The sequence below is a fragment of the Melopsittacus undulatus genome, chromosome 8 (assembly GCF_012275295.1).
Source record: "Melopsittacus undulatus isolate bMelUnd1 chromosome 8, bMelUnd1.mat.Z, whole genome shotgun sequence".
Taxonomy (NCBI): domain Eukaryota; kingdom Metazoa; phylum Chordata; class Aves; order Psittaciformes; family Psittaculidae; genus Melopsittacus; species Melopsittacus undulatus.
In genome coordinates this window covers 10,680,206-10,693,871 of record NC_047534.1, presented here as the reverse complement: position 1 = coordinate 10,693,871, position 13,666 = coordinate 10,680,206, and the positions used below count along the sequence as shown (strand labels likewise).

Here is a 13,666-nt window from a genome sequence, read left to right as displayed (position 1 = left end):
CAATCCCTTGCACCCTTTACTTTCCTCTTTTATGGGCCTCACCAAAACCAGTCACTTAATACTCCCATTATCAGACTAAGCCTTCATATCCCGTCACCAAATTACTACACCTACTTGAAATCCAGGCCTTCAACATGCAACTTGGTTAACAAGCTCAGCATTTTGTCTCCCTTCTCTCTTCCCATTAACTGAAATGATTTTGCTACCAAGAAGTGTCACCTTGCTTAGCTTAAATAATTTCAACTTTCTACTTTTTGATCTTTCTTATCTTTTGCTTAAGACAAGGAAATTAAGCAGTCAGGTGTCTCAGAATTAATTATCAATTAGTTATCAATTAAAGCAGACAAAAGTACTGTGAATGTAAGAGTGTATCTGCACTAAGTAATGGGAGAACATCAGAAATTCAGACTGTCAGACAATTCAGTTGCTTTTAATACTGTTAGTAAGCACCAGCGAAAGAGGACAGAACTCATTTCAGAGGGCTTCTTTCTGCTTCCCAGAGTGGTAACTCCAGGAGAAATAGACACTAATGCTCTGCCATCTGCACTGCTTCACCACTGGTTCCTGAAGAGTTAAACACACCCAAGTTCCAGAGCTGCTATGACCTAGCATCAACTACCCGGAATTAATCCCCTCCTCAGTCCCTGTATGCTACTGCCACGACTGCACTCAGCCACTTTGCTTGCACACTCAGTACAAAAGAGCTGCTTTCCAGGCAGGCACATGCCGAGGACTTTGCACTTTGGACTCATACCTTCCTCTGGTATGAAACACGAATCTTTGACACAAAGCAAGGTCCACCTAACTGATTAAGGCTCTCCAAGAAGCATAAAAAAGGTCCACTAGGAATTTACATTCACATGTGAACTGGGAAAAACAGGCTTTCTTTACTATGCTGGCACCATCCTGTATCTGTTTATTGACCAAAAAAAGTCTCTACTAATTACTACTTCATCCTATAGTAACATGTTCCAGAAGAAAGTCTCCATGGTGCTTGGGATGTATATGCCAGAGGGACAGATGGAGAAGCAAGGAAAAGATTAATCATTTTATGGCAGAAAGCCAGTGGTGTTACCAAATAAAAAAAAAAATTAACTCCATTTCAGTGCAGGCCCAGTGGCAGTACCTTTACCTCAGCTGAGGTGAGAGCTCACCTAAACCAACCTGCAGATTTGGAGGTCTGACAAAAACACTCACTTAAAAATACTCACTTTTGAAGTCAGTAACAAGAATGCCTTAAAAAAAAAAATAAATCAAGAATCAGTTTGAGAATTAAATCGTGACCTGGCAAGTAGCATTCAGAAGAAGCCTGACTTGTGCTGAAGTCTCCGCTCCCCTACCTAATCTAACTGCTCTAATAAAAGCCTACTACAACAGAATCATGAAGCATTTAGGCAAACTTGCTCTTCAGTAGTAAACTAAGTCAAAGAAAAATACTGAAATACCAGGAACAATTGTAATTTACTTCATCCCTTATTAAAGGATCAGAGATTTGGTAAAGCTAGAAAGAACATTTTAAAAATCCCCTGAAGAGGAGACCAGGTGTTTTATTACCACTCGTTAGAAGATTTGAAATTCTCTTCCAAGCATTTCACAGAGGTCAAAGACAAATTTCAGTTATTCCAAGGCAATGAAACCACTTTAGAAGTGTACAAATGTTTCTGCATAATTATTGAAATACAAAAGGTGGAATTCTGTGGCAAAGCACTCCTTACAAATGACTGGATATAAACAGAACAAACTTTTAATACACTCAACTAGAAATTAACCTTTTCCAGGAGAAAAAAAAAATAAATCAATTAATCACATGCTTGCACTGTGAATATGCCTTAGGAAAGAAAATGTCTCCAAAATTCTGCACAAGCCTGAGCGCTGATACAACTGAATATACTACAGGAAGAATCAAAGTAATTTCTGCACTGAGCAACACTGCTGTACTTAGAGAGCAAAAACAAAGCTCACACAGCTTACTTTGTAACGAGTGTCACCTTTGCAAATAAAAACATCAAAGCTTTAATGGATAATTAGCCACAATTGATCAATGTATTCCAATTGCTTCAAGAACTTTTATGAGTGCCAAGCAGAAAAAGTTGTTTTCTGAAGATGAACAAGACATATTCTTACTACATAAGGATAGAAAATTAACAAGAACCGCTAAATTAACTAAAGATGCTTCAAAGGTTTGTTTCATCAAAAAAAATGTAGTTTGGACACAAACAGTAATTCAACAGCGCTTACAAAGAGGATTTTGAAAACTGAAATTCAGTTAAGGAACACCTCTACAGATTGTATATTCACAGGCCAAAATCTTTATGAGTTACTTCTAGAAGCAGAATCTGTCTGTACTAAAACACATCAGTACACACACAGTGTGTACAATTGTCACATCAAACCGGAATTTTCTAATTTTAACAAATTTCTCACTCTAATTTTGAGTTAAGATCTATGTTGATCCCAACTCAAATATCCCTGTCCTCCCCCAATTCCTCTACTTCATCATCATCAAGCTAAATGCAGGTTTCTAAAGCAACAGCAAATCTCAACACAAAATTAATGCTTCTTCCATTATTTTCTGTATTACAGATATTAGCTTTTTGAAATGTATCCAACAGGTCACAGAAGAATTTACAGATGTGTCTACTGGCACCTCAGCAGTTCTGAAGTCCCTACAGTTCACTGGAGACAGACAAAAAAAAGGAGAGTTCAACATTCACCAAAAAAAATAGTATTATTTGGAATAAACTGTCTCAGTGAGAAAAACAGTAGCACTATTTAAGAGATTCTTCCCCATTTATCTCACAGAAGCTGGCCAAAGACACATTACCAGGTAGTCTGTGTGATACAACAGCCTACAAAGAGGTGTAGAAAAGGCAGCACTAGTAGTTCTACAGACTAACAGCAATAGGAAAGGTGTCCCAAAAATATAATGACAAGAGGTTTTCTGTTTTCCTTCTTTACAGTATGTACTGTCCTCAAGAGACACGAGTCCTAAGGGGAAAGTGGACACGCTGAAGGGAGAGCCTGTGCTTCTGAGAATTAATTATTCTATTTCAATCCACAGCTGGGGGCGTGGAGGTATCTTTCAAATAGACAAGAGCCAAATTTACACCACAGGTTACATTAATATACATTAAAAGGGGAAAAAATACAAAAAAAAATGAAATCAATAGAGTTCACTCCAAACAACCACTTAGCACAAGTATCATAGCCTGACATTAACAGTAACTAAGGAGAAACAGAACTATAAATAATTTACACTGTTGAAATAATACTTAAATAACTCTTAAGAGCCAAATATGTTTATTTTGAAATACACTGACTCCAACAGCTACATGAAACCTCCAGTCTTTCTGTAGAAAACAGGCTCTCCTGAAATAACAATTCACATAAGCCTACCAGGAGACTTCTCAAGAGGTTTTTAAACAAGGCAAACTGATGGTTGTCTTTAAACACACGCTTAAAACTGAACAGTGTGAACAAAGGCCTGCCCATACATGCCTCTCACCAAAAGCAGCCTGTACACAGCACTGTCCAGAAACTTATTTTAATGCAAGATACCCAATATCAGACTAATGAAGCAAATACAACTCATTCCAAGAACGAAACATCATCTTCAACTGATGGTCTTCCAACACTTTTCCAGGGGAGCACAGAATCACAGAATACTGGACTGGAGGGGACCTCAAGGATCCTCTGGACCAATTTTTTTTTTGGCAAAGCATGACCTAGACTAGATGCTCCAGTGCCCTGTCCAGCTGAGTCTTTAAAGTGTCCAACATCAGGGAGTGCACCACTTCGCTGGGGAGATTATTCCAATGGCTGGTTGTTCTCACCGTGAAAAATTTTTCTCTTGTGCCCAGTCAGAATCTCCACAGGAGTAACTTTGTACCCATCACCCCTTGTTTTTCCCACATGACTCCTTGTGAAAAAGAAGTCTCTATCTTCTTTGCAGCCACCCTTAAATACTGGAACATGGTGATCAGGTCTCTCCTGATTTTTTTTTTTCCTCTTGGTTAAAAAACCCAGTTCTCTCAGCCTTTCCTCAAAGGGCTGCCCAGTCCTTCGATCATCTTTGTCACCCTTCTCTGGACTCTTTCCAGACTGTCCACAGAGATCCTCCTATTGTAAAGGTAGCCATTTAATTTAGTCCATTTGCCAAAAAATTCAAAGGGCACTTTTTTTTTTGTCTGTTTTCTAAAATCCCCTTACAAAAATTGAATACCCCACAGATAGAACAGCATAATGCTGCAGTCACTCTGAAAACTCAAAACCTTTCCACCCCAAAACAGCAGCACCTCCCAGAGACTGCTAAAGAATCTATTTACTACTCTCTTCTAAAAGTCTATTTTAGACAGGTCCTTTTGGCAAGGATGTTCCTAAATTTAACGTGCTGTAATTTCATTATGATTCATTCCAAAACAAAGGCACTACTGAATCCCTTTTATGGCACAGTACGCTGCTTATTTGCCAAACCTAAAGCAGACTCGTACACACACATACCAAAGAACATGACTATCACTTTGGGGCCTGAGCGTTTTCAGAGCTTGTAAGTACTAACATTTCCAGATGCCACTTAGGTAGTTTTTGCAGCACCAGGAGTTCAAAAATCATCTGCAGTCCTCATTCATGGAAATCTCAATTCTACAAAATATTTCTGGCCTTAGAATTAAAGCCATTGCTGCAATTACGTATAAACAGCTAAGACACAAATAAATAAGCTCAGTGTGCCACTTTCCTCCCCATTTTTTCTGGTGTAAATACCCTTTACTGTAACAGCAAGACTGACAAAGCTGCAGCAGTCAAACTGTCTATATATGCTACACAAATGATTTACCCTTCCAAACCACCAGTTATTTCCTATGAATATTCACAGGAAGAAAGGAATATTTGTATTTTTTGCCATTCTTTGTCCTCAGCCATGCAAAGTTAAGTAACAGTTGTGTAAGAATTCAGTACTTTTTTACTGAGATGTGGGGGGAAACTGTAACAAAACATCCCTTCTCATTTAAAAGTTAATCTTTAAATACAGGTGAAAACTGCCCTACCTTCTGTAAGGTTGACTTGGCCATGCCCTGTGTAGCCTCTTGTACTGAAATTTCAACCCGCTAGAGCTAAGTGAGGAGACTTCAAAATCCCAAAATACAACTTTTAAATGTAATGTTGGTTTTTGTCCGAGAGTAAAGGTGTCCCATTTGTACGTCAACAAAGTAGTTTTCACTTGTGGAAGCCACAGAAAAAGAACAGCCTCATCTCACTGCTCTTCCACTCCTGATCCATTGCTTAGGCAGGTTGACACAATGCCATAAGTAATTTTCTGATTTCCTGCACTGCCTTTTTTTCTAAGGAAATAGGCAACCAGCATCTACTTTTCAGACCATAATACTGGCTGCTTTGACACATTCCTGCATGTAATTCCAATTATAGGATTCCCAGAATAATCACAGCTCACTGTCAAGTACAAACATTAAGTTTATCTTTTAAGTAAGGAGAAGTTTTGAGGCCTGCTAAAAGATTTTGTCATCAGAAATGCTTCTGTGAAATGGTATCTATGGGCATGATTGCAGTCTATTAAGAAAATTACTACGACAAAGACGCTTCCTTCTGACTGAAGTAATCAGGTATTTCATAACAGACCAACATTTAAGATGGCAGGTGTTCCTCCCTCCCAACATCTGACTCATTTTTTACCTGCGTATTAAAAAAACAAACTACAGACAGCAGCAGGAAGGTATGTGAAAACAGCCTAAACACTCAAAAGAAGTAATTTTAGTCACATCTATTAGTTAAGACTTGGAAGATTTTATCATTTTAAAAAACCTTCTGAAACAACAATGGAAATCTTGCTTTTAATCCATGGCATCCAAAAGAACTGATGGATCTGCTAGTCTCATTTCCAAAAGCGTCCTTCAGATAAACTACTTAGAAATAAACCCCACCCCAAACACAAATATTGAAGACAAGAACTAATACTATTTAGTGTTAGGGACAAAATCCTTAACCATTGTGTTGTGTGACCACAGCAGATGATCACAGCACAATTCTACTCTGAAAAGACAATTCTACTCTGAAAAGTCACCATAAACATTTTTGACAGCTGAATGGCAAGGCAATGCCAATTAACAGAAACAGGCTTTGTGATGCTTGAGTAAGAAGCAAGAGGAGAAACCACGCTGTGGTCTGCCCCCATGAAGGCTACCTGTTCTGTTTCTTGAAGTATTTACCTTGCAGCAGTAGAGACAAACTGAACCTAGATAGCTGCTTAAGTGTATGTAGAAGACAGCAGCCAAGTGACTATCACTTCAAAGATCTTCAATGATATTGCACAACTACAAATGAAATGTAACTCATGTACTAGAAATAGGAAACAACTCAATTTCAGGTGCCATGAGTAACAGTTGCGGTAAGAAAGCTTTTCAAGTCACCAGATCTCTTCTACAGATCAGAGTAAACTCATCTGTGGAGCACCACTTTCCAGGGTCATGTTTCAAAACAAAACTATGTTACAGATACTGCAATTTTACTAGGAGTCAGTATGTTTTGCTGTTATGTGTCTCTATATATTGAGATCCTTCTTCTGTTTGTATTATTATAAAAGCACATATGTCTTTTCTCAGTAAAAATGCTGTTCTGGCGATAGTTATTCAACAGAGAATGAAGCAACCATGGTCAAGTATGGAACATTTGTTAAGAGTCCCCTGCAACAGGGAAGCTGCATTTTTTGGAATACGATTTGGACTGGCTACTTGTGTTTGCCAGAGACATGGTCTGCTAGGAGACAGCTTGGCAGCCTAGGACAGGCAACTCGGAGGATGACAAGCATATTAACTGCAAGTCATGTAAGAACAATTCAGGCGGATTCAGACAGACTGAGAGTCACCAGAGAAACAAACAGCACCAGCAGTTTGCTAAAACACACAGAACTGCAAAGGAATGAGAACATCTTCAGCTGGCTTAATTCACAAGCAGCAAGCTTAGCTAAACCTGGTACTTTGCAGTATCCGCTGGGTGAGCTCTTTAAATAATTAGCGTTTTTTCTCATCAAATTTTCCTCACTACATATTCCAATCAAGTAACATAGCTACATACACAATTTCAGTCTTGTATAGGAATTCTTGCTCTTTAATGCAGTTATCTTGTTTCTTTAAGATTAATATCCAATACCAAAAAAACAGGGAAACAACAACAGGAAGCAAAACTGTAAACTGTGCTTGTCAGAGGCATACGTAGTATACAGGTATACACCTAGAAACAACATTTTTGGCCTAGAAACAACTTTTACAGCTGAGTAATGAACAAGATGAGACAACTGGCTATTCTCTTGGTAGACAAAAAAAAAGGAAAAAAAAAGTTTTTACTGTTTTCTGAAGTTCACCTCTACTAAGAGATCCTCTTCTTCTTCAGTATAAAAACTTATCCTACTGCAATATGCACTGTCATGTGGCTTTTTTGACTAAAACAACGTAAAAACACGCACTATTCCGATAAATTAGGCCAAGACAGTTAAAACACTGTCCTGAACTTGCATGCAAAATCCAGCATAACAGACCTGACTTCACACAGTTAGTGGTTACAAAGCTGTTACGATTTTTATATCAATCCTACTACTGGTGATATTTGCCTCTAGTATTTTCCTTCAGAGTTCTCAAAATATGCAGAACGTATTTACTTAAAATCTACAATCTTGACAGGTATTAAAAAAAATAATAATGTTGTAATCCTTTTAACTAGGTATGAAAATAAACAGCCACTTTCTCCCGATTTCTGTAAAGATTTAGACTAAGACCTGACCAAACAGCTCCATCCTTTACTGGGGCATACAGAGCCCAATAACATGTCTGATTAAACTGCACATTTCAGAAAGAAAACTAACCTTTAGGTAGGTTTACTAGTTCTACAGAGAAAAACACTTTGAAAGGATCCCCCAGCCAACTGCAGTTTCATTGCCACTTAAGAGCAATAGCTTCTGCAGATCACTAGTCACAAAGAGCTACAGAATTTCTCCTGTTCTTTCTCTTCTAGTAGCAGTTCCTGCTACTGGGTATCAGCAGTTCCTTACTAGAGCCATACAGCTCTGAAGTTAGTGAGGAAAAGGCGATTCCTTTTACAGAACTGTGGAAGGAGACATTACACCTTAGAAACACATGGAAAACAAAACACTCAAGAGTCCTACTCATCTCAATGGGACTGCACTACTTCTTAAGGGAAAGAATGAAAGTACCAATTAAGTGAATCACTGTCCAAAACTCTCAACAGAGTGCAAAAAAGAAGCTTGAACTGTACAAAATAAATAGGAATGTCCCGAATTTCTCCTCTGATTTTCCACAAGCTTTGACATCAATATCAGCCTGAGGGGAATGCATCTCAGAAAGAAACTATATAATACCTGATTTCCAGAACACAACTTCAAGCTCTTGCCAGTCACAATGAACTATCTGAAGGCTTTGTCTCCCTCATTTGAAAAAGCAACTGTGACAGCAACAGGAGAGTATTAAGGCACAGAGTATGCTTGCAATGATGTGCAGACTTCTATGGAAGCAACAGACCATCTGCTTAGCTTTGCTACTGCTTAACATGTTCTATAACAATCTTAACTCTGATTTTAAAAGATTTTCAAGATGGTCTTAACATGTTTTCTAGACTTAATAGATTTCACAAAAAAGCGTGGCACAACGCAAGAGGACAAGCACATTACTACTGTAAATTACTGTGACAAAATGATCTTTTCCTTTACACCTGCCAAATGGTAATTTTCTGAAGAAGAAACCCGCTGCTCTTTTAAGATGCTACCTTAAAGAACTTCAACCTAATCAAATTAAAAATATCCTTGTAGTGTCATCCAAGAAAACAGGGCCACAATGCCAGAGTTATAAGCAAAACTGTTACAGGAAAGGAGTGGTAGTGGAGAGAGCAGAAGTATGTACAGTAGGATAAAAGAGAAGTTTCCTCAGAGGTTTCAAGATGATCACAGACAAGTCAAACGCCACAAAGCAGGTGCTCTAAATAAATCTGAATATGCAGACTGCAAAGTCACAGCCAAGGAAGAATTCAAATCCTTGATCCAGTAAATAGCTGTAGCTTTAATTCACAAAACTGCAATCCTCCTCAGGGACTACACTACTGCCCATTTCCAAAAACATTGTAGGCTATCAAGAACACGCCATATACTCCCAAGAAAACACGACTATGACTACAATAGGTATTGTCTAACTTGCACTGATTGACAGGTTGCTTTTTAGAGTGGACCATATGACATCTATTAAATCCTTCATTCACGTCTGTATAGACTGAGGAAGTATTTTGCTTTAATCTCTCCCTGCCAATGGCAAAACAGCTGTCTTGATCTCAAGCACATTACAGCCCTCTGACATAGAGTATCAGTTATTCTTCATTCTCTTTTAAACTGGTTCGGGGTAAGGCTGAACCACCACTTTCAGCTTATGCAAGCACATGGATCACAAGCTCAAGATACCATGCTCACTTCTAGTGTACTTTTCATTCTGTCTAGAGCTGCCCTAAAATGGCAAGTTCTGCTCAAAATTAGCAGTATTGGCTTATGATGCTCCAGATGAAATGAATCCAAGTTATTTCTGAGAACAGGTGAAGGGATGAGAATCAGGAGTTTTCTTTTCCCTTTTTCTCTTACTAGAAAGAACGCTTATAAAAACATACCACAAGAAAGAAAAACAGAAAAAGCAATGGACTTTCCTCGATTAGTCATTTACTAAAAAAAGATTAGAACAAGCAACCAATGAACAAGGTCTTGCTTCAAACTAGATCCAAACCATAAAGGGTCAAAAGTACTACATACTCACTATAAACACACTGAATTGAGTAAGATGGGCTTCTGAGCCACACTAGAATGAGGTTTTAATCAGTGATATACATCACTTATGTTAAACAGAATGAGAAAATCTTGGGTTTAGAAAGTTCTTTTAAATGTTTTCTTTTTCTGCATTTGTATTTCACACCTTTCTTTCCCTTAGGATAGAGTGCTACAGCCATCACCTTCAAGAATTCATCTCCAGCCTTAACACAGATCTTCAAACATGATGGCAGCTACATTTTAAGCCAAGTTAGGCACATTCACTATTAGGTAAATCACCTGCCTCACCACTTTTATTGCTGCTCTTCAAATCTTTTAAACAGCATATATTAAGTAGAAAACATCAAGGAACAGAAGGTGAAAAATTAAACCACAGTCTCCTTCAGCAGAAATTTCAGTTTCTGGAAGGAGAAACTGACTGATTAAAGTGTTTCTTCACTCTTCTTGAAAGCTTTCACCACAACTGCAGCATCAATAAGCAAAAAAGCTAACACACAATCATGTCTGATCATTCTATCAGGACAAAAACTGGGGGATGGGAAGAGACTGGAGAAGGATGCCAATCCTCAAATGCCAACTGAGAAAATGGCAAAAAAGAGAATGCTTCTGCTTATCAGAAGAAAATTCAGGGAGCAAGTAATTTGTTCGAAAAATATTTGTGTAAAACACTGTGCTCACCCGCTGTCTTACTATGACAAAATTAAGCTGTAAATAAAAAAAACTTAAAAACAAAACAAAACCCACAAATCTTTTAAGCCTCATCTTGTTCAGCAAGAGGTTGAGACCTGGAAAATACAATCTTTTCTATTTTTAATAAATTGGCCAAATTTTAAGAACTCTTTTCTCTTACATGCACCTTCATAGAAGCACCATTTTATCATTTCTGCTCTGTCACTAAGCAGCCCAACTTTCCCTGTTTCTCCAAACTACTTCCTGTGTAAGGACTCTGAAAGCACTACTTTTGCTCTGGTCTTTTGGAAATGCATCACTGGTGTACAGGAGCACAGAACTGCATATGAGGACAAGCTATTTATGTAACTGGGATACTTCCTCTATTCTTTTCCCGTGTATTTCTTGTTCAAATTAACTTTTCCCTTTCTTGAACATGTGCTGAGAAAGTACAGATCACCTTCCCAAGCTGGTGAATCCCATTTGCAGCTGGCATCAGGCTAACACTGAAGTCCTTGAAGAATGGAATTTGAGTGGTGGCTTATTCCTTACCAAGGTGGTTCTGTTTATTTTAAACCAAGACATTACTGAACCTCCCCCCCACCAGGCTCACATATTACTTCATAAGATGAAGACCTCAGGCAAGTCCCTTTGCTTTGAGGTAATTCTACTTGGTTAGTTCATCACATAGATAATTAGTAGCTTTGCTATGTAACTGCATAGTGACTAGGAAAAATCTAAGAAATTAGATATCCAGAAGTTTATAGAAATAAGCCATATAATTAGGTTTTGTCACTCTTCCCACATATTTCAGAGGAAAGAAAAAGAAAGATAAGCTGATTCTCTATGAGCACACCAACCTGCCTCACATAACCAATGTAGCAAATTTGGAGGCCGGAAACAGCCATACCCACTTTCATATGCTACACCTTTACTAAGATCACAAGCATCTCTTGCTTAAGCAAAGGTGTCCCCTTCACTGCAGAGAGAAGACTTCTTATGGTTTTTATTTTTAAAAAATAAAAATTAACCATATAGCTCTCCACAGTGATGTCAGCATTTCTTCAGAGATGACACACTTTCATATCAGGCAATGCAATTTTTTCCATTATTTTTAACACATCAATGAATTAACACTTATGTGCTAATAAGTGACAATGACTAGTGATGTATGAACAGATAAAATATCAGAGATAGGAAAATTATCTTTTTCTACATATCAGAATATGGTGGGTTTGCCACCAAGATTTCACAAAATTTCGCTGTACCAAAGCAACACAGCCAAGAGATGAGGCACACTGCTGTCTAATTGAGACAAGAGGAGCAGCAATCAAAACACTTCTCTAAGCTCAAGAACTAAAAAACAAGGACTATATCAAGCAGGGAGCAGCACTGTGCTCCATGTAGGGGGAGATACTTTCAGGTGTATATATTCCCTGCTGCTCAGCAATGGTCACTGAATTGGACTTCTTGCCCCAACACTGCCCTTCCCCTTCACAGACTTCACATTACTTTGACAATCTATGTGAAATTTGGTGTTTTCAGTCCAGTTCCTCTAGATTTGGAAACACTCACTGCACAGCTGTTGACAGTGGTCCTTGACAAGGGGACCAATTGTTACACCTCTCCCTTCAATTACAAATATTTAAGTTTTCATATTGCTTTAGAAAATATATTTGTCTGGCAACTAAATCAAGATCCTGCACAGAAGTAATCTTCTATTCCTTTCTGCAGGATTATGCTACTAATTTCTAACCACCCTGCTATGATACTATCCAACTTTTAACTTTAAGGATGCATTTTTCAAAAAGCACTTTCATTTTTTATTACATGAGAAATACTGTTTCAATTATCTTGCTTTCATGGTATCACTGGTGACTGAAACAGGTAACTACAGACTCAAGAAAGTGCATTCTTTAGCTCTATTCCAGAAAAGAATCTACTAAATTTTCTGAACACCTGTATGGAGAAAAAACAAGTGCAATAAATATAATATATCAAAGTATTTGTACATACTTTAGTTATTGCTCCTGTCTGTGCTGTGTTCAGTCCGGTGTGACCAGCCATCTGTGGAGATACTTGGGTTAAAGTCTCTGCCAGCACACTGCCTGCATTCCCCTGCATGGCAGGGGCAGAATATTGCATTCCTGCTCCCCTTCCTCTTCCAGCTGCCCCAAGAGATCCATTCATTACCTGCCCTTGTCCTTGCTGAGGCTGATTCATTAAACTGTGACCAGAATTACTGTTGAGAAGGCTCTGGTGTGTCTGACTGAAATTAGTATTCATACATATCCCAGGTCCAGTCTGTGATGTTGCAGGGCTGCTCGTCACCAGCCCCACTTGTTTTTGTGCTTGAGAGTTCAGAGTTTGTGAAGCAGGTGTGGTAGGTCCAGAGGTGCTGGCTGCTTGCTTTGCCAGGCCAGAAGCAGAAGAGTCTCCCTGGTTTAAAGGACTTTTACCCATAGCACCCAGATTACCAATATTAGCATTGTTCGGCTGCCCTTGAACTTGACTACCAACTCCTTGCTGGACAGGGCTATTTGAGTTCACATTTCCAATTCCTGGGTTTAAGGAAGAGCCGCTGCCTCCCCTTAGAAGTTCAGAAAGTTGCTTGTGTTTGGAAGCTGCATCTGGAACAAGGTTCCCACTGCTGTTTAAAAGGCCCAACTCGCCATTGGGGATCAGCTCATCAGGAAGATCATTTTCCAAGTCAAACAAGGATCCAAAATCTACAAGTAAAAACAGAAACAAAGGTCAGAAAAAAATGACAAAAAGTAACTAAAACACTTATCTACACTATTCTGCAGCAGTCCTAAGCAATGACATGCATTAAGGTACAACTTTACCCAAGGTTCAACAACCCAAACAGCAAGCGAGGGTCTCCACGACACACACTCCTGAGCCTTTCAGAAAGCACAGTTCTTGGTATGTACTGCGCACTCACACACAACCACACAGGATAAGGATAGCAAATAAGTTGTTTTTTCACAAGATTTTTAACAAAACATTGTACCAAGCTTAAGAAACTAAGGTGGCACATATATGATTTGATTTAGCCTAACTCCTCAATTTCTCTAAGTTTTAGCTAAGAGAAAGCAGCAGAAATATCAAGAGATTTTTTCCTACTCATTTATTCTCCCAAAAGAATGATTAAATCACCTTCTCTGACCTCCT

At 38.5% G+C, this 13,666-nt stretch overlaps 1 protein-coding gene across 4 annotated transcripts in view; it reads right to left on the bottom strand.

Moving 5' to 3' along the window:
* Positions 1 to 13,666, bottom strand: part of CREBBP (CREB binding protein) — a 99,241-nt gene that overhangs the window by 72,398 nt on the left and 13,177 nt on the right. For 3 of the 4 annotated variants that reach the window (XM_031052059.2, XM_005152485.3, XM_031052056.2), the window contains exon 2: positions 12,509 to 13,221. In XM_031052059.2, the coding sequence (XP_030907919.1) occupies positions 12,509 to 13,221 (713 nt within the window). The remainder of the gene's footprint in view (positions 1 to 12,508; positions 13,222 to 13,666) is intronic. The other variant, XM_031052057.2, reaches the window with a different exon arrangement.